At 36.3% G+C, this 18,412-nt stretch overlaps 1 protein-coding gene across 3 annotated transcripts in view; it reads right to left on the reverse strand.

The window, feature by feature from the left end:
* Nucleotides 1-18,412, reverse strand: part of XIAP (X-linked inhibitor of apoptosis) — a 44,273-nt gene that overhangs the window by 12,246 nt on the left and 13,615 nt on the right. For 2 of the 3 annotated variants that reach the window (XM_079123397.1, XM_079123399.1), the window contains 5 exons: nucleotides 10,672-11,580; nucleotides 8,992-9,091; nucleotides 7,671-7,749; nucleotides 6,709-6,751; nucleotides 882-1,082 (listed from right to left, as the gene is read on the reverse strand). In XM_079123397.1, coding sequence (XP_078979523.1) covers nucleotides 882-1,082; nucleotides 6,709-6,751; nucleotides 7,671-7,749; nucleotides 8,992-9,091; nucleotides 10,672-11,548 — 1,300 coding nt within the window. In that variant the 5' untranslated portion in view covers nucleotides 11,549-11,580. The remainder of the gene's footprint in view (nucleotides 1-881; nucleotides 1,083-6,708; nucleotides 6,752-7,670; nucleotides 7,750-8,991; nucleotides 9,092-10,671; nucleotides 11,581-18,412) is intronic. The other variant, XM_079123398.1, reaches the window with a different exon arrangement.

Raw genomic sequence — 18,412 nt, forward strand, 5'->3', positions numbered from 1 at the left:
GCCATGTTGACTGACCTATACCATCCAGGTTTATATAAGTACATGCTTTCATGTTTGCAAAATGAGACTGGCTTTAAATATATTTCTTAGACTATATTCTCATTGTTAAGCAATGCATTACTATAATTAAGTTTAGATGAGTTCATGAAGGTGAGAGCCTCCTGATTGGCTTAGTGTTCTTTTAAGTAGAGGAAGAAAGACTAGAGCATTTATGCACCACTGTGAATCCCTAACTGCCATGTGAGGATACAGAGGGAAGATAGTCATCTTCAGGGCCCTCATGGGGAACTGGTCTCCTTGATTTTGGACTTACTAGCTTCAAGAAATGTGAGAAACAAATGTCTGTTGTTTAAGTCACCCTGTCTGTGATATTCTGTTATAGGAGACTGAGTCAACTAATAGACACAGTACAAGTTATATTTAAAAACCATCCTTATCTGTTGGATATATATTGAAGTATTTATAGATCATGATATATAGGATGTCTGGCATTACTTTGAAGTACTGTGGCAAAAAAGAAAGTCGTGGAAAATATGCAACAAAATCGGCAAAGTGGTGGTAATTATTGAAGCTGACTGTTGGATACAAGAAGGTTCATTACACTGTTATCTTCACTTTTGGTATATTTGAAATTTTTCATAAGAAGAGATTAATTTAGGGAGGCTTTAAGCAACCTAGTGAGACCCTGTCTCAAAATAAAAAAAGGGCTGGGGATATAGCTCAGTGGTAAATTGCCCTTGGGTTAAGTCCACAGTGCCCCGTTCAGTATTTATCCTAAGGGGGATGTGAGAGAAAAAAATGAATGAGCTAGAATCAAATGAGATACTGGTAATAATTTAGTGGTTAGGTTTTTCTTCCTTTTTATACACGGCCATCCATACCTTTCTGCAATGAAGTTTGACTTGATTCATCTTGTGTATTGTCTTTCTGAGCACTCACTAGATCTGCAATCAGAACCTCAAGTGATATATAGTTGCTCCCAGATGTCTGAATTTTTTCCTCCATTATTTTCTTAATGTCCCTGAAACTGAATCCCATTCGTATAGCTTCTTGTACCATAGAATTCTGGAAGATGGTGTCATCTGAAATGAAAATTGGGAGGAAAAATAACATAGAATTAAAATAAATATTATTAAAACAACTCAATAGTAAATTAGTTTAAAAAATTAAACAGCAAGCAAAAACTAAAACAAAACAAACCAATTCCAAACTGGGAAACCAAAGCTGCTTTGGAAGGAAATTTTTTAAAAATATTCAGATACTGAAGGATAACTTTTAGAATCTTAAAATTCATTGTAAGTGCTTTTAGTATGTATTTTGTAGCACTGTGGGTTATTCAAATTTGGGGGCTCTAAAGACAGTGAGGAATCAGGTGCAGTGGCACAAGCCTTTAATCCCAGAGGCTGGGGTGGCTGAGGCAGGAGGACTTTAAGTTCAAAAGCCAGCCTCAGCAATGTAGCAAGGCCCTAAGCAACTCAATAAGACCCTGTCTCTAAATAAAACACAAAAAAGGGCTGGGGAATGTGGCTCAGTGGTTGTGACCCTGGTTTCAATCCCCAGTACCTAAAAACAAAAACAAAAACAAAAAAAAAAACAAACCAAAACAAACAAACAAACAACAACAACAAAAACACCATGATAGGGCTGGGAATACTTGCCTTGCCTAGCATCTGTGAGGCCTTGGGTTCCATCCCCAGCATGACAAAACAAAAATAAAATACTATAATACAACAGTATAAAATAAGGTAAAAATGCTTTTCAAAGCTGAATATTTTTCAAATCAGCTGTACAACTAATGGAAAGTACTTAAAAAGTGGATATTATTGCTGAGTCATAAGGAATTACTTAAAAAACAGTCCTGGGAAATTGGGGGACGTCCCAGTCTGTGACATCAAGTGTCTGTTTCCTAGATGTCAGGGTTAGTTTCTATCTAAGGGGGTTGGATTAGGTAAGACAAGAAAGTAAAAAATTCACTGTTATAATACAGCATATATAGGGAAATGCTTAGGGAGGAAAATTGTACCTGGGCACAGTGGTGCCTGCCTATAATGTCAATCACTGGGGAAACTGAGGCAGAAGGAATTAAAGTTCAAGACCAGCCTTGGCAACTTAGTGAGACACTGCCTCAAAATGCAAAAATAAAAAGAGCTGGGAATGTAGCTCAGTGGAAGAGTGCCCCTGGGTTTGCAATCCCCAGTACTGGGTGGGGGGAGAAGGGGAGAGGGGTAGGAAGGCGGGAGGGAGAGAAAGAGAAAGAGAGAGAAAGAGAGAGAAAGAGAGAGAGAGAGAGAGAGATGAGAGAGAGAGAGAGAGAGAGAGAGAGAGAGAGAGAGAGAGAGAGAGAGGGGGAGAGAGAGAGAGATTAGAAACCAGTGCTTATCTCTGCCAAAGACATGCACACGAATATTCATAACAGCATTATTTATAATAATCCCAAACTGGAAACAATTCAAATGTCCATCATCAGATCATCAGGTGAATAAATTATGGTATATTAAAAAACAATATAGAATAAAAAGGAACAAACTACTGCCAAAAACAACATGGATGAATCTCATAGACAAAGCAAGCGAAATTCATCAAAATGATGAACCAGATAAAAGAGTAAATACTGCATGATTCAATTTATAAGAAGTTCAAAACTAAACTGTGGTAATAGGGAAAATTAATTTATGGTTATGGAAGCCATAATATAACTTGTGGGTGGATACTGAATGGGAAGCAGCCTGAAGGAGCTTTCTGGGGTAGAAGAAAGCTCTAAATCTTGATATACATAATGGTTACATAGTGTATATACGTGTTAAATTTGAGTTGAAAAGAAATGTTTTTGAGGGTACCAGGATTGAACTCAGGGGCACTCAACCACTGAGCCATATTCCCAGCCCTATTTTGCATTTTATTTAGAGACGGGGTCTCACTGAGATGCTTAGTGCCTTTCCTTTGCTGAGGTTGGCTTTGAACTCACAAGCTTCCTGCCTCAGTCTCCTGAGCTGCTGGGATTACAGGCGTGCGCCACTGTGCCTGGCCTGAATTGAAAATTTAAGATTAGTGTACTTTAAAGCACTTTACTGTGTGTATATTATACGTCAATAAATATTTATTTAATTGCCTGTGGTGTTAATAAGGATTGAACCCAGGTCCTTGCACATGCTAGGCAAGTGCTCTACCACAGAGTGACATCCTCAGCCCTTGAATAAAGGTTTTTTATTCATTCAGTGACTCTTTTCATATTTCTGTGAAGCAGAAAACAGGCAATGTTTTTTTTTTAATATATATTTTTTGGTTGTCAATGGACCTTTATTTTATTTATATGCAGTGCTTAGAACTGAACTCAGTGCATCACACATGCTAGGCAAGTGCTTTACAACTGAGCCACAACCCCAGCCCTAGGCAATGGTTTTTTAAATACAACATCCAAAGTATAAGCAACAAGCTGGGCATAGTGGTATATGACTGAATCCTAGACTTTGGAAGCTGAGACAGAAAATTTCAAGTTTGAGGTCAGATTGGCAACTCAAAATATAAAAAAGGGCTGGAGATGGAGCTCAGTGGTATAGTGTCCCTGGGTTCAATATCCAGTATCCCCCCCACTAAATAAGCATAAGCAAGAAAAGAAAAAGTTGGAGTTCATCAAAATTAAACACTTTGTATTTCCAAGAATATCAATAAGAAAGTGAAAAACAACCCACAAGAATGGGAGAAAATTTTCCAAATCATAAATCTGGTAAGGAATATATATATATATATATATATATATATATATATATTATATAAAATATATAATAAGTTCTTACAGTTCAATAATAAAGACAACATAACTAAAAAATGGTTAAAGGAGATTACAAACATTTCTCTAAAGATTTTACAAAGGACTAATAAACACAAGAAAAGAGGTTCAATATCAATGGCAATGGAGGAAGAGCAAAACAAAACCACGGCATACCACATCAACCTGATAGAATGGCTATAAAAAAAGAGGACAGGCAACAACAAGTGTTAGCAAAGATGTGGAGAAACTGCAACTCTTACACACTGCTGGTAGGAATGTTAAACGATGTAGCCACTTTGAAAAACTTTTGGTAGTTCATCATAAGGTTGAACATAGCGCTGGGTGCAGTGGTGCATGTCTGTAATCCCAGCGACTTGGGAGGCTAAGGGAGAAAGATCTCAAGTTCAAAGTCAGCCTCAGCAATTTAGTGAGACCCTTAGCAACTTAGTAAGAACCTTTCTCAAAATAAAAAATTAAGGTATTATCTATACAATGAAATATTGTTCACCATAAAATAGAATGAAGAATGAAGTACTCATATATGTTACAACATGGATGGCACCTGTGGTCATATATTGCATGATCCTATTTATATTAAATTTTCAGAACAAGAAAAATCATGGAGAGACAAGTAGATTAGTGAGTGCCTGTGCCTGGTAGTAGCAGATTGAAGAATGACTGAATCACTGCTGATGGGTGGGTATGGGGTTTCTTCTTTGTGTGATGGTAATGCTGTGCAATTAAATAGAGTGATGGCTGCATAACCTTATGAATATACTAAAAATCACTGAATTACATACTTTCTTTGGTAATACATTACAGCATTTATTTTATTTATTTATTTTTGGTACTGGGGATTGAACCCAGGGATACTTAACCACCAAACACTTTTTTATATTTTATTTACAGACGGTCTCACTGAGATGCTTTAGGGCTTGCTGCTGGGGCTGATTTTTTTTTTTATAAAAATCTTTTTTATTTTTACAGACTGCATTTTGATTCATTGTACACAAATGGGGTACAACTTTTCATTTCTATGGTTGTACACAATGTAGAGTCACACCATTCATGTAATCATAAATATACATAGGGTAATACTGTCTGTTTTGAATTACATACTTTTAATGGTGAAATTTATGATATACATAAATTATATCTCAGCATTAATCCTAACCTAGAACAAAAGGCTTTTTCATCATAAAAGAATAGTAGACACTGTAAGAATGATTAAATGCCAAAAATTCTTAACAAGAAATGTTATTGATTCTTTCTGAATAACAAAAAATGTATGCTATACACTTGGGCTGGGGATATAGCTCAGTGGTAGAGCACTTGCCTAGCATGTGTGAGATCCTGGGTTCCATCTCCAGTATCCCCCAACTTATATACACACATGCTACACTAATTTTTTTGGCAATACTGGGAATTGAACCCAGGACCTCATACATGCTAGGTAATCACTCTACCACTAAGCTACATCTCCAGTACTTATAATTTTTTTATTTTTAAGATAGGGTCTTTCTCAATTGTTCAGGCTGGCCACAAACTTGAAATCCATCTGCCTCAGTCTCCAAGCAGTCACGATTATAGGCATGTATCATTCCCAGCTCATTTCTTAAATTGTATTGTTTATGCCCATTACAAAAACCATACCAAATAATATCAAAGCAGCTCTTCTTCCCAAGTATATTTACAAACATACATAGTGTTCTTCTGTCTTCTAATACTTAAAATACTAAACAGATGATGCTATAAGCATAGAGTGGGGAATTACCAGACATATTCTAAATTGAACTTTCTATTTTTGACACATGCTGCCTAAATTGAAAGTGAGATCTTCAGTGTGATAAAGGATTCAGAAGACCTTGTTTACAGTTCTAGTTCCACAAATAATTTATAATATGCCTGTGGGTAGGTCACTTACCTCTCTATTTCATTTGGTAAGATGGGATAACAATATCTTGTTTGCTTAACATAATACCTTTCTCTACCTACTTTCTATTTGTTTTTCATGGTACTGTGTATCAAACCTAGGGCCTTCTGAAAGCTAGGTGTGCACTCTAACACTGAGCTATATCTCCATTAGTTTCTAGTTGTTAAAGATGTCTACAATGTGTGTGATACAAATTTGTATCACAGGTAATATAAGTAAAACAAACCAAATCTTATCCCTCTGTAAAAAGTTGGGTAAGGTACAATGACAGCATGGGTTAAAAAAGCAGATGGGTTAGGGCTGATGGTGGTGATGGCACACTAGAAAGATACTGGATTCATGATCCTTGCTTTTATACTTCACCCTATGTTTTGTGGTCATAGCAAGAATAGTGATAGGACAACCTATTACTGCTCTTCCTGACCATGGAAAAACTGTCCAATGATTATGATAAATCCACTCTTCTTTTTGTACCAGGGATTGAATCCAGGGGCATTCAACCACTGACCTACATCCCCAGCCCTTTTTATTTTTTATTTTGAGACAGGGTCTCACTAAGTAGCTTAGGAACTTGCTAAGTTGCTGAGGTTGGCTTTGAACTTGTGATTCCCCTGTGTCAACCTCCTGAGCTGCTGAGATTACAGGCATGCACCACCATGCCCAGCTCAAAATCCTTTTTTTAGAAAATTAATTTTTTTAGCAATAACTCTGTTGCCCAGGCTGACCTTGAACCCAGAGTCAAGAAACCCTCTCACTTCATCTCCCAAATAAGTGAGACTATAGGTATGTGCCAAGGTGCCCAGTTTGTACTAATATTCTTAATATAGAAAGATCTGCTTAAATTTATATGCATTTCATTAAATTCTTAAATTTATAGCAATTGCATTTCTAACAAATATATTATGGTATTATGAAAGACTATGCTTAGTTTTTTACCCCATAAATAACAACTATAATAAATTGGCAGTGAAATTAGAAGTATATTCATTTTAGTAAGCATATTTACCAATTCTTTTTGTCAGTGATGGCATTTTTTCTGCAGTTCTTACCTAAAATAGAAATATGAATTGTAAGTAAGAATTATTTATAGTAGTAGGCAATTATCTCAATTTGAAAAGTTATATTAATCAAAAATTTGAAATAAATTGGCTTTATTCCAATTAAAAATATGAATATTCACAAGAGGTACAACTTGATGGAATAGAAGGAATTTAAAACATATCTAATCCAATTCTTTCACTTCACAAACAAGAAACTGAGGCCCAAGGAGATTAAATAACTTCATGGAGATAATATAATTAAGGCTGGAGTCATCCTAACAACTCCAGTCTCTCATTCTAGACCAGGATTTTTTCCATGTATTATAATACATTGGTCGCCCAATTTATTCTATCAATTTAGATACCCTATCTTTTTCTTTTTGATTTGTAGTACTGTGGAATGAGGGCCTCACACATGCAAGACATGTGCTCCGCCACTGAGCTATACCCCAAGTTTTTTGTTTGTTTGTTCTGAGACTGTTGTCACTAAGTAAGCCAGGCTGCTCTTGGACTTATTCTCCTGCCTCAACCTTCTTAGCAACTGGGACAACAGGCATGCACAACCTCACCCAGCCTAGATATACGTTTGAGATTTTAAATACTGTCTGTGAGATGGTTGAAACTACTTATGAATGCAAAGCATATCATACAAAGATAATTTCAGAAGAGTAAGGGACTTCAGGAACTTTAGTATTTTGGTTCTTCCATCCCGTTTTTGTCTACAGTGATACTGAAATCATTTCATCCTAATTCCCTTCTCACAAATTTGCTTCAGGTTAAGAATATGAAGCTCTCCTTGAGTTCTCCCCTTTAAATTTCACTACACATTATTAACTTATGGTACTATACTGTGAATTTTACACAAGGAACAACTGTAAAACAAATTATACACAATTCAAAAATAGATATTATACAACATGGGACTTACCAGAGACTCTTCAAGTGAATGTGTTAAATGGATATTGTTTATGTATTCTTGTCCCTTTTCTTCCAACAGGTATTTACACCTAAACAATATAATGACATTAAACTTTAGTAGCTGATAAATAAGTAAATATAGATTCTCTATCATATTAATTCCATTACCTTGCTTTTTGTTATTTCTAAGGAGCCACAAAATAAAATGTTACCCAATTCCCTAACCCACTGTCATTTTAAGGTTAAAAAATGTTCCTTTTCTTATGTTACTTATGCTAATAGATAAGACTTGGTAGAGTAAAAAGTATCAACCTGAGAACTTCCAACTTTTAAGCATGAATTATTGAATTAGCACCTTGACTTATTTTTTAAAGTTAAAGGTTGTCAATCCTTTTAACAGGCCTTTATTTAGAGGATTAACCAAATGTACATTTAAAATTTTTCATATTCAAGTTTTCCTTTTAAGGTTGTTTAAGGGTAAGTAAGGTGTCTTTTCAAATGATCACCCTGAAGTTTTACGCTGTCACTTTGTAGGCCAGAAACTCACATCACTTATTATACCTGAGTAAACTATTTTAAGGAGGCAAGATGGCAGAGACATTTAGGGGTATGTCATCATCCTAAGATGCCACTTACAGTAAGAAGCATAATTATTTAATGTATCACCTAAAACTGCTAATTAAATTATGACCCCACCAGATGTGTCCTGATTTCAGAGATCTTAAAATGTGAAAAACCATAAGTCTTAGAATTAGTGAAATCCATTAGTATTTCCTAGGGTATATGATGGCTTCTTCAGGACTCTCCTTGGCAACACAAGCTCTCTTGTGGATGTCATGAAAGAGCCTACTATAAAAAAGTATATATTTTCTTTTTTCTTTTGTTTTTTGCAGGGCTGGGGATTGAACCCAGGGCCTCGTGCCTGCGAGGCAAGCACTCTACTAACTGAGCTACATCCCCAGCCCCTATATTTTCTAATTTGGTTTAGAAATGGGACCATCTGAAAGTCACAGATATGATATATATGCAGTGAATGTTTTGGCCACCAAAGGAGGCTTAGGTAATGTTTTTTTTAATCACATGGGTGATCCCATTTTAACAAACATGGTATGGATTTAAAGGCATACACGGCAAAAGCAAAAATAGTTGAGGTAAAAAGTAATTCAAGTCTTCCCATTGCACACTGTCCAATTTGCCTGTTGTTGAATGAACAATTAAACATCTTACCCTGAGGCTGGGGATGTAGCTCAATGGTAGTGCACCTGCCTAGCATACATGAGGCCCTGGATTCCATCCCTGGCATCACATAAAAAAATCATTAAATATCTCACCCTGGATACCACTTAGCATGCTGTTCCCAAGGGTCTTCACTGGGCTTCCAATCAGTTAGCCCTCCTCCACAATGGAAGCACTTTACTTTATCACCTTCACCTAAGAAAACATACAAGTAAAAATACATTTATTTGTGCAATTAGAAGCTTACACACAAATATCTATTCTAACACTCAAAACTTAAGTGTGTCTAATTTACATAAAAATCTCATTACATAAAAATCTCAGCACTTTCATATTTGCATCTAAGTACAGGGAATTGAAAACCCAGAGGTGATTTACCACTGCACTATATACCTAGCCCTTTTTATTTTGAAACAGGGTCCCATTCAGTTGCTGAGGCTGGCCTCAAACTTGCCATCCTCCTGCCTCAGATTCATGAGCCACTGGGATTACAGGCATGCAACTCCATGCCAGGCTGATCTTTATCATTTTAGGAGGAAACACACATGGAACTCAATGAGTTGATCCTCTGAGAGATTTTACAAAAGACAACTAAAAATCAAATTGACCAACTTTTTTTTTTTTTTGGTACCAGGATTGAACCCAGGGGAGTTTCACCACTGAGCCACATCACCAGTCCTTTTTATTATTTTTTATTTTGAGACAGGATCTCGCTAAAGTTGCTTAGGGCCTTCCTAAGTTGCTGAGGCTAGCCTCAAACTTGTGATCCTCTTGCCTCAGGCTCTCATATTCACTGTAATTACAGGTGTGTGCCATATATCCCAGCTAATACTGACCATTTTTTATGTTAAAACTGTAATTGTTAGATTCTTTTTAATGTATGTTACTTAAGTTATTAATATTGTACTTACTTTATCAAATTATAAAACTTTAAAATAAATTATGTTCCCAGTATTAATAACAACAAAGTTCAGCATAATGAAATTACAAGATAAGTTTCTCTAAGGTGGTAGCTGCATGACACTAAATAAACCTTCGGGATTACTATATAAATGAAAAATTTTGAAATAACTTGTATTTTGCATTTTGGCATTATTTAATCCCAAAATGAATGGGTCAGAAATATAATAATCATAAAAAATATTTCTGGAAGCCACTGCACTAATGACACCTCCTGACAAGTCCACATCTAGCTGAAAAATACTCATTTGAAGCAAAATTATAACACAGGGAAGCTTTCAAATATACAGTTGATGTATGGGCCAAACCAAACTCTTGAATGTTAACTCTTTCTACAGGGTTGTCATGAGGCTTAGAGAAAATTCATGTAATATGTATTGAGCACATATAGTAGATGTGCAATAAATGATAGCTAGTGTTACTATTAGACCCATTTTTATATCAGGGATATATATCATTTGCATATTATCACTATCTTAAAAACATTTACATGAACATAAACATGATTCATAACATGGTAGTCTCTCTCTCTCTCTCTCTCTATTTTATTTTTTTGGCAGTACTGGGAATTGAACCCAGGGCCTTATGCATGTTAGGCAAGCACTCTATCACATCCCCAGCCCTCATGTAGACATTTTTTTACATAAATTTAATAGTGACATTACAGATTCAACATACGAGATCAGAGTATAATACTGATATAATCAATCATGCCAGCTTACACCAAAATATTTACCAGTTCAGGGGGTTATAGACATCTCTTAACTTTTAGGAGCCCTGGAACAGTTGGAAAATTATTTATTGGTTATGTTTACCTAAAGCATAAAATCCAGCTCTTGCAAGCTGCTCCTTGTTAACTGAGTATATCCATGTCCCAAAAGTAATGATCCGTGCTTCATACTCTGCCATGGCTGGATTTCTTGGTGAATTTGTTGGATTTGGGAAATTCCTATCAGAACTTACAACATCAGATTCACTTCGAACATTAATGTTCCGGCCCAAAACAAAGAAGCAGTTAGGAAAGTGTCGCCTGTGTTCTGACCAGGCGCGATCACAAGGTTCCCAATTTTTCAGTTTTCCACCACAACAAAAGCACTGCACTTGATCGTCAATACCTGTGTAGTAGAGTCCAGCACTAGCTAACTCTCTAGGGGTTAAGTGGGCATAGTCTGGCCAGTTCTGAAATGACTTTAATCTAGCTTCTTCACTACACATGGCAGGGTTCCTTGGGTATATGGTGTCTGATATATCTACAACCTGTCCAGTTCTCAAAAGATAGTCTGCATGAGTCTCAGGTGGCCTGTCTAAACCAAAATGATTTCTGCTTCTCAAATAGTTTTCAACTCTGTACCGACCATTTTGGACACCAGGATTTGTAGGTTGTGCAGCACTATTTTCAAAATAAAAGCCGTTGATAAATCTGCAATTTGGGGATACTTTCCTGTGTCTTCCAACTGCTGAGTCTCCATATTGCCATCTATCTATTGCCGCATGACAACTAAAGCACCGCACAGTATCTCCTTCACCAGTATAAAGAAAACCTGCTCGTGCCAGTGTTGATGCTGAAACAGGACTACTACTTGGAAAATTAGCAAAAGTTTTTAATCTATTATACTCTTCTACAAATTCTTCATCTTTATTGATGTCTGCAGGTACACAAGTTTTAGATCCTTCAAAACTGTTAAAAGTCATCTTCTCTTGAAAATAGGACTTGTCCACCTTTTCTAAAAAGAGAACATTACATTAGGAAATCCAAAATGTGAAACATAAGCAATATACTTTTGATATTAGGAGCTAACAAATTATTGACTAAAAATAACTACACAATCACTAAGACACTTTCTAATTCTAAATACTAGAATTCTACATTACTACATCATTCAAATAATAAAATCTGGTATTTTTGTTTTCTCTCTCCCTCTCTTTTCTGGTAGTGCTGGAGATTGAACCCAGAGTCTCATACATGCAAATAAGTACTCCACCACTGAGCTACCTCTTTTTTTCCTTTCTCTTCTCTTTCCAGTGTTAGCTATGAAACCCAGGGCCTCACACATGCTATGCAAGTGCTCTATCACGAGCCACATCCCCAGTCCTTTTATTTTTTATTTGAAACACAGTCTTGCTAGATTGCCCAGGTTGGCCTAAAACTTGTGATCCTCCTGCCTCAGTCTCCCAAGTAGCTGAGATTACGGGCATGGGTCACTGCACTCAGCCTGTTTATTCTTTTTGAGGAAAGTAATATTTAAGTAAGAACAAACTATTAAGTGCTTATTTTATATAAATATGGAAACTGTGATACAGAATATAATTATTAAACATCTAAAATTGTTAATTAGGAAAAACATGAAAGAAGCACAAAATATGCAGATTCTTAAAGTCTAGATATAATTGTTCTAATGGATCACTGTATATTCAAGGCATCAATGTTCAGTTTTTACAACTGAAAAGGAAATGAAGGTTCAGAATGTTAATGAATTTATTTCTAATATTTCTATCATTTTTTGCTTAGCAAAAAATAAGTTTTATTCACAACATTGGTTCCATTAATTAAGAGTATCAAATGCTTCTTATTTTTCTGCATAAATAAGCAAGGGTCCATTTTTTTTGAAATTGGATCACTCCATAAAGTTAAAGATATAGATATATGAAATACTGCCCTCTAGAGGGCTCCTCAAGAAAAATCCTAAGAATCCGCAGACCTAATTGCAGGCAGTTTTGCTACCAACTTCCCAGGGCCAATGAACAATCTGTTCAAATAGGGGAGAATTTGGCAGCCTCATTAGAGCTGCTAAATTACAGCTGTGTAATATTTAACCCAGATAAAATACTAAAAAGAGCCAGTTAGGTTATGAGACAGTAGCAAGATAATTTATCCTCCAAACCTGGACACTTTGAAAGTGAAAAATGATGTTACTAATAATTATATAGGAACAAAAGGCATAAATCAGGTTTCCCCTAGGCAAACCAGAGCAAGTAGTCACCCCAGCTATGAGGTAAACCTGGTTCTCCAGAATCTCCCACATGGCCTGATACAGTGCTCAGTTTATGCCTGTCATATGCAAAAGGGTCACAAACAACTTGACAGCACAAAAACAAAACAAAACAAGACAAAACAAAAAACCAACCCAAATAGATATTTATCAAAACAGGATATACAAATAGTCAACAAGCATATGAAAACATGCTTAACATCACTAATCTTCAAAAGAAAAGCGAATCAAAATCACATGAAATATCACCTCATACCTTAAGTTAGGACGACTATTAACTAAAAGAAAAATAAATAAATGCTGGTGAGGATATAGAGAAAGGGGAACTCTGAAACACTGTTGGTGGGACTGTAAACCAGGATAGCCATTATTGAAAACAATATGAAGGTTCCTAAAAAAAAAAAAAAAAAAAAAAAAACAGAAATAGACCTATCATACGGTCTAGCAATCCCACTACTGGTGAAATAAGTATGTTAAAGAGACTTGTAGGTTTATTATAGCAGTGTTCACAGCAGCTACAATATGGAACCAACATAGCTGCCCATTGCTGGATGAATGGATAAAGAAAATGTGATGTGATACAAACACACACATTTCTCACAGGGTACATTTTGAAAGGAGAAATAACTAAATAATTTCTAATGTTTTATAGGGTTAACTATGGTTGATAAAAATTAGTCAAATACTTCGAAATAGCTAGTAGACAGGATTTCCAATGTTTCCTATGCAAAGAAAAATAAATGTCTGACAGGCTAGTTTTCCGGATCTTATCATTACACATTTTATACATGTAGTGAAATACTGCACCATACCCCATAACAATGTCAATTAAAAAATTTAAAATATATTAAAAAGAATGGTTATGACTGTCTGTACTTCATATGTGCATTGATTCTTAGAAATAATTTTCCTTATCTCTTCAATGAACTTCAGATTTTCTTGGCCTTGTCAATTTACAATGGTATTAATCCATATACTCCTCAAGAGCTAGGTTCTATCTGCATATGGTAGATAATGACTTTTCATTAACATTTTCCAGATGTCTGAAAACATTCTAACATTGCTGAATCAGCAATAATAAACTAGATGATAAAAACCAAGATTCAAAGGGACAAAGACTGGTGGGCTGGCTAGTGAGATAAAATTTAATAGGGATAAAGGTAAAATCTTATATTTTACTTTTTATTTTTGAAGAGTGAACCATACATTGTCAATTTATGAATAATATGGGTATTTTATTTGCATGTCATCTTCGCACAGGGGCCACGCAAATTTTCTCTGTATCATTCCAATGTTAATACATGTGCTGCTGAAGTGAGTACTATATTCTGCTTTAATAAAAATCTGTAGCATAACTAAGGAAGATGGAGATTTGATTTGGAACAAAGTCATGTGAAGGCAAACCTCCAGACTAAAAACCTTGGGATTTTAGTTAATTACAAATTCATTATAAGCCAACATTACATGGCTGCTAAAAAAACTTACAACTACTTCAGGCTGCATTAGTGTCCAGATGTGCAACATCCAGGTCCAATTCAGCTACACTGGAATATTATTTCCTGTTCCAAACACATTTTAATGTCCTTAGAGAGCAATCAGTATGATGAAAACGATATCATATGAGGAATAGTTGGAAGAGCTGAGAATGTTTATCCCAAAGGGGGAAAAATTGGTGAGAGAAAGAGTAGAGAGGATAGAATAACTACCTTAAGAGATCTAAAAGGCTGTCATGTGGAAAGGGGATCTGAATTCTGTGTAGCTTGAGGGCAAAATTAAGGTCAATAATTATAACCAGTATGTTTTAACCCAATACAAGGATGAACCTTAAAACAATCAATAACAATATGGACTGGGTTGCCTTGCAGATGATTTCCACCTGAAACTGACAGGGGATTCAGACTAGGAGACTAAACATTTTCAAGTCTGTAATTATCCTGAAGAATAAATGCTCTATATAATCCAAAATATGTGAAAATTACCTTTCCTGAAGGCATAAGTTTTTTTCTCAGGTCAATAAAAATAGAAGTATAAAACCAAAAATATCTCATTGCATAATGGTGGATATTTTGTGAGGTTCAAGTAGTCACCCCATATCAGATAAAGTAGATAAAATTCTATCATTGAATAGGAGCAGAAGAATCTCAAAGCTTTCAAGAGTATATGTCATCTTCTCAGGGGTTATTTCCATGATATTAGTTTAGATTCCACTGTTATGAAAAGCATGTATTTACTCAGAAGCACTCAAATGAACATTCATAAAACCTCCAAAAGCTCATGCTCTGATAATGTACATGTAGTATTTGTTTGAGGGCTTCTAAATAAAGTTCAAAGTGAATGGGAGAAATATAACTGACAAAAGATAGAAACCTGGGGTTGGAGGAAAGCACCAAAAGAAAGGGGGGAGAAAGAGTAAAAAAAAAAAAAGGATCCAAGTGACAAGAAGGTAGGGAAATGATATTGTAGAGAATGAGTATAAAGAGGGGATAGAACTGTGAAAATAGAAGAAAATGGGGTGTGACTATTGGAAGAGGGTGATACTTTGGAGTATAACTAATTAGAACAAATTAAAAAGTAAAATTTAGAAAAAGAAGAAATGGGGAAAAAGACTGGAAGTGAAAAAGTCTGAGTGCAATAAAGTATGCTGAGATAATTTAAGGCTTCTCTGTGAAAGCATATTCAGAGATTTGTACTAGGTAAATGGAAAGGTCGGCAGTCAGGGAGAAAGATGTCAAAGATAGCTTTGCCATGAAGGGGGTAGGCAGCCAGGAATTTTGAGAGAACAGTGGTTGGGAAAAATTGCATTATGGAAGCCAGCAATGGTACAAAAAGGACCGCAAGCAATGGTGCAAGTTATACAAGGGGTTTAGAAGATTTTAAGATGGTGGTATGTTGTGAGGTCTAAAAATATACATGTACATACACACATTTAGCCTAGTCAGCTGTGTGAAGAAAGCTATGGGCAGGTGCCAAGGAGAGAAGGTTGATTACTAATCTAGAAAGAAAGTTGAAAGGTTGTAGGAAGGACAGGCAAAGACAAACACAGAAAACTCACTTACCTGGTACCTGCAGACAATACAAAGTTTCTGTTTCTCCCAACTTTTTTATTATTAAACTTTTCAAACATGTAAAATAAAAATTATTTCAATGGTCAGGTCAATAAAGTATAAATTAGGATATACACCAGACTGCCACTGCATTAAAAAATGTACTTATGGGGCTGGGGCTGGTGTTCAGTGGCAGAGCACTTGCCTAGCGTGTGTGAGGCACTGGGTTTGATCCTCAGCACCACATAGAAATTAATAAATAAAATAAAGGTGTTGGGTCCATCTACAACTAAAAATTGTTTTAATGAGATGCACTTACAGACAAGACCCAGAGGGTGGTATTTAATAAAGTGAAATATGTCAAAATGTCCAGGTAACACCTGGCATGGTGGTGCATGCCTGTAATCTGAGACTTGGGACTAAGGCAGGAGAACTACAATCTTGAGGCCAGCCTCGGCAACTCAGTGAGACTGTGTCTCATAAGAAAAAAGGGCTAGAGGTACAGCTCAGTGGTAGAGCCCTCCTGGTACAAAAATAAAATAAAATTTAAAAAGATGGCAAGATCACAGGTAATCTTTATCTCCAAAATGCCTTTATTAGCATTGTTATTTAAAACCTCTCAAGTTGGCCCACTTGCCTGGGTCAGGTGTTCACCAAATTGTATGGGAGGTGGCAGAGAGCAAAGAAGTAGATGGGACTGCCACCTCCCTAGCTTCTCATCCAAGACCACGCAGTAGGGCATGCACTGGAGAGCTCTAGGACCAGACCCAAGCTGCCTCTGCTGGAGTTCAATCTCATGGGTTGTAGGTGCCTGGGCCGTAACACACATGCAAACTAGCTCACTGTGCCCACACCCCAAGAGGCAGTCCAGAACTTAGCATGAACTGTGGCCACTGTGGTCAGTGGTACCTGGCTTCCTAAAGATAAAGAGCAGGTTTGGTGCTGAATTTTGCTGACTTTCACTGAAAAACAGCAAAATTTGGAGGTTTTGAGTTTTATGGATTACTGTAATATATTCATAAGGTATCTAATGTTGACATTTTTATTTTTGGTAGCAGGGATTGGTTGCAGGGGTACTTTGCCACTGAGCTACATTCACAGCCCTTTTTTATTTTTATTTTGAAACAGTATCTCACTAAGTTACTTAGGGCCTTGATAAGTTGCTGGGACTGTTTGAACTTGCAATTCTCCTGCCTCAGCCTTCCGAGATGCTGGGATTACAGGAGTGCACCATTGCACCTAGCTTAATGTTGAAATTTCAGTAGGCTATGTAGACATCCAGTGAGACTTAAAAACAACCTATAAACAATGAAAAGCTGTGACTGTGGCTCAGTGGTAGAATGCTTGCCTAGAATGGCAAGGGTCTGAATTCAATCCAGAGTATTGGGCAGGGGTAGGGAACACTATAATAATTACCACAAAGTTGTTTCAACAGCCAACCCACTGTTTGAGATATTTATTTAAAAAAAAAAAGGAAAAAGCAGGCAACAGTGCCTTTGATACTGGAATATTAATAGAGAAGAAAAATGGTTTAACTGATGCATTTTTATTTGTCAATCACAAAACAAGATCATATTCAATCACTGGTATGCCTCAAGACTTTGGATCTACATCTTCTATTAGAGATGTGAATGTTTTTCTTTTTTGGTACTGAGAATTGAACCCAGGGGCACTTTACCACTGAGTTATATCCACAGCCCTTTTTATTTTTTTATCATTTTGAGACATGGTCCCACTGAGTTGCTTAAAGACACTCTAAATTGCTGAGACTGGCCTCAAACTTGCAATCCTCCTGTCTCAGCCCCCTAAGTTGCTGGAAATACAGGCATGCACCACTGCAGATGTAGATGCTCTCCCAGAAACTTATGGCAGGGTTCATCTTTACAAACACAATGGTAAATATCCATAGAACTCTATGTCTGGGATGGTTTCAGTCTAAAGGAGACAAAAATGGCTTAAATAAAGTCTCAGGGATCTTCATCTTGGATTGTTACAGGAGGTCTGGCTCATTAAACAGGACTATTAACTGTTAATGATGACATTTTAGAAGTTAATAGTATAAAATCTTAAGGGAAGAATCTTGACCAAGGAATAGCCATGATGACTGCAACCAACAGAAACTTCATCTTAACAGTGAGACCAGTAAACCAGAATAACGTTGCTGAGAACAGTCAGTCTTCTGGTGGCTCTAGCCAATCTACTACTGGTAATAGCCTTTCTGGCTAGCCAGAGCAGACTGAACCAAACTTTGAGCCACAGGATGAAGACAGTGATGAAGATGACATTATTATTGAAGGTAATGGTATGCCACTGCTAAATCTGTTCCAGCTGAAAGCAGCCTGGAGTCCTTAACACAAATAGAACAAATTGTTTTGAGTCTGGAAAGAATATTTCTATTCCGTCTAATTAAGTAAGTTTAGAAAGTGGTGCAAACATAAAATTTGAAACACATGCTCCAGATCACAAACTCCCAGAAGATGAACAATCATAACATGAAACCATCTTTTGAAAGTTTTCTAAGA

This window comes from Sciurus vulgaris, assembly GCF_902686455.1.
Source record: "Sciurus vulgaris genome assembly, chromosome: X".
Classification (NCBI taxonomy): domain Eukaryota; kingdom Metazoa; phylum Chordata; class Mammalia; order Rodentia; family Sciuridae; genus Sciurus; species Sciurus vulgaris.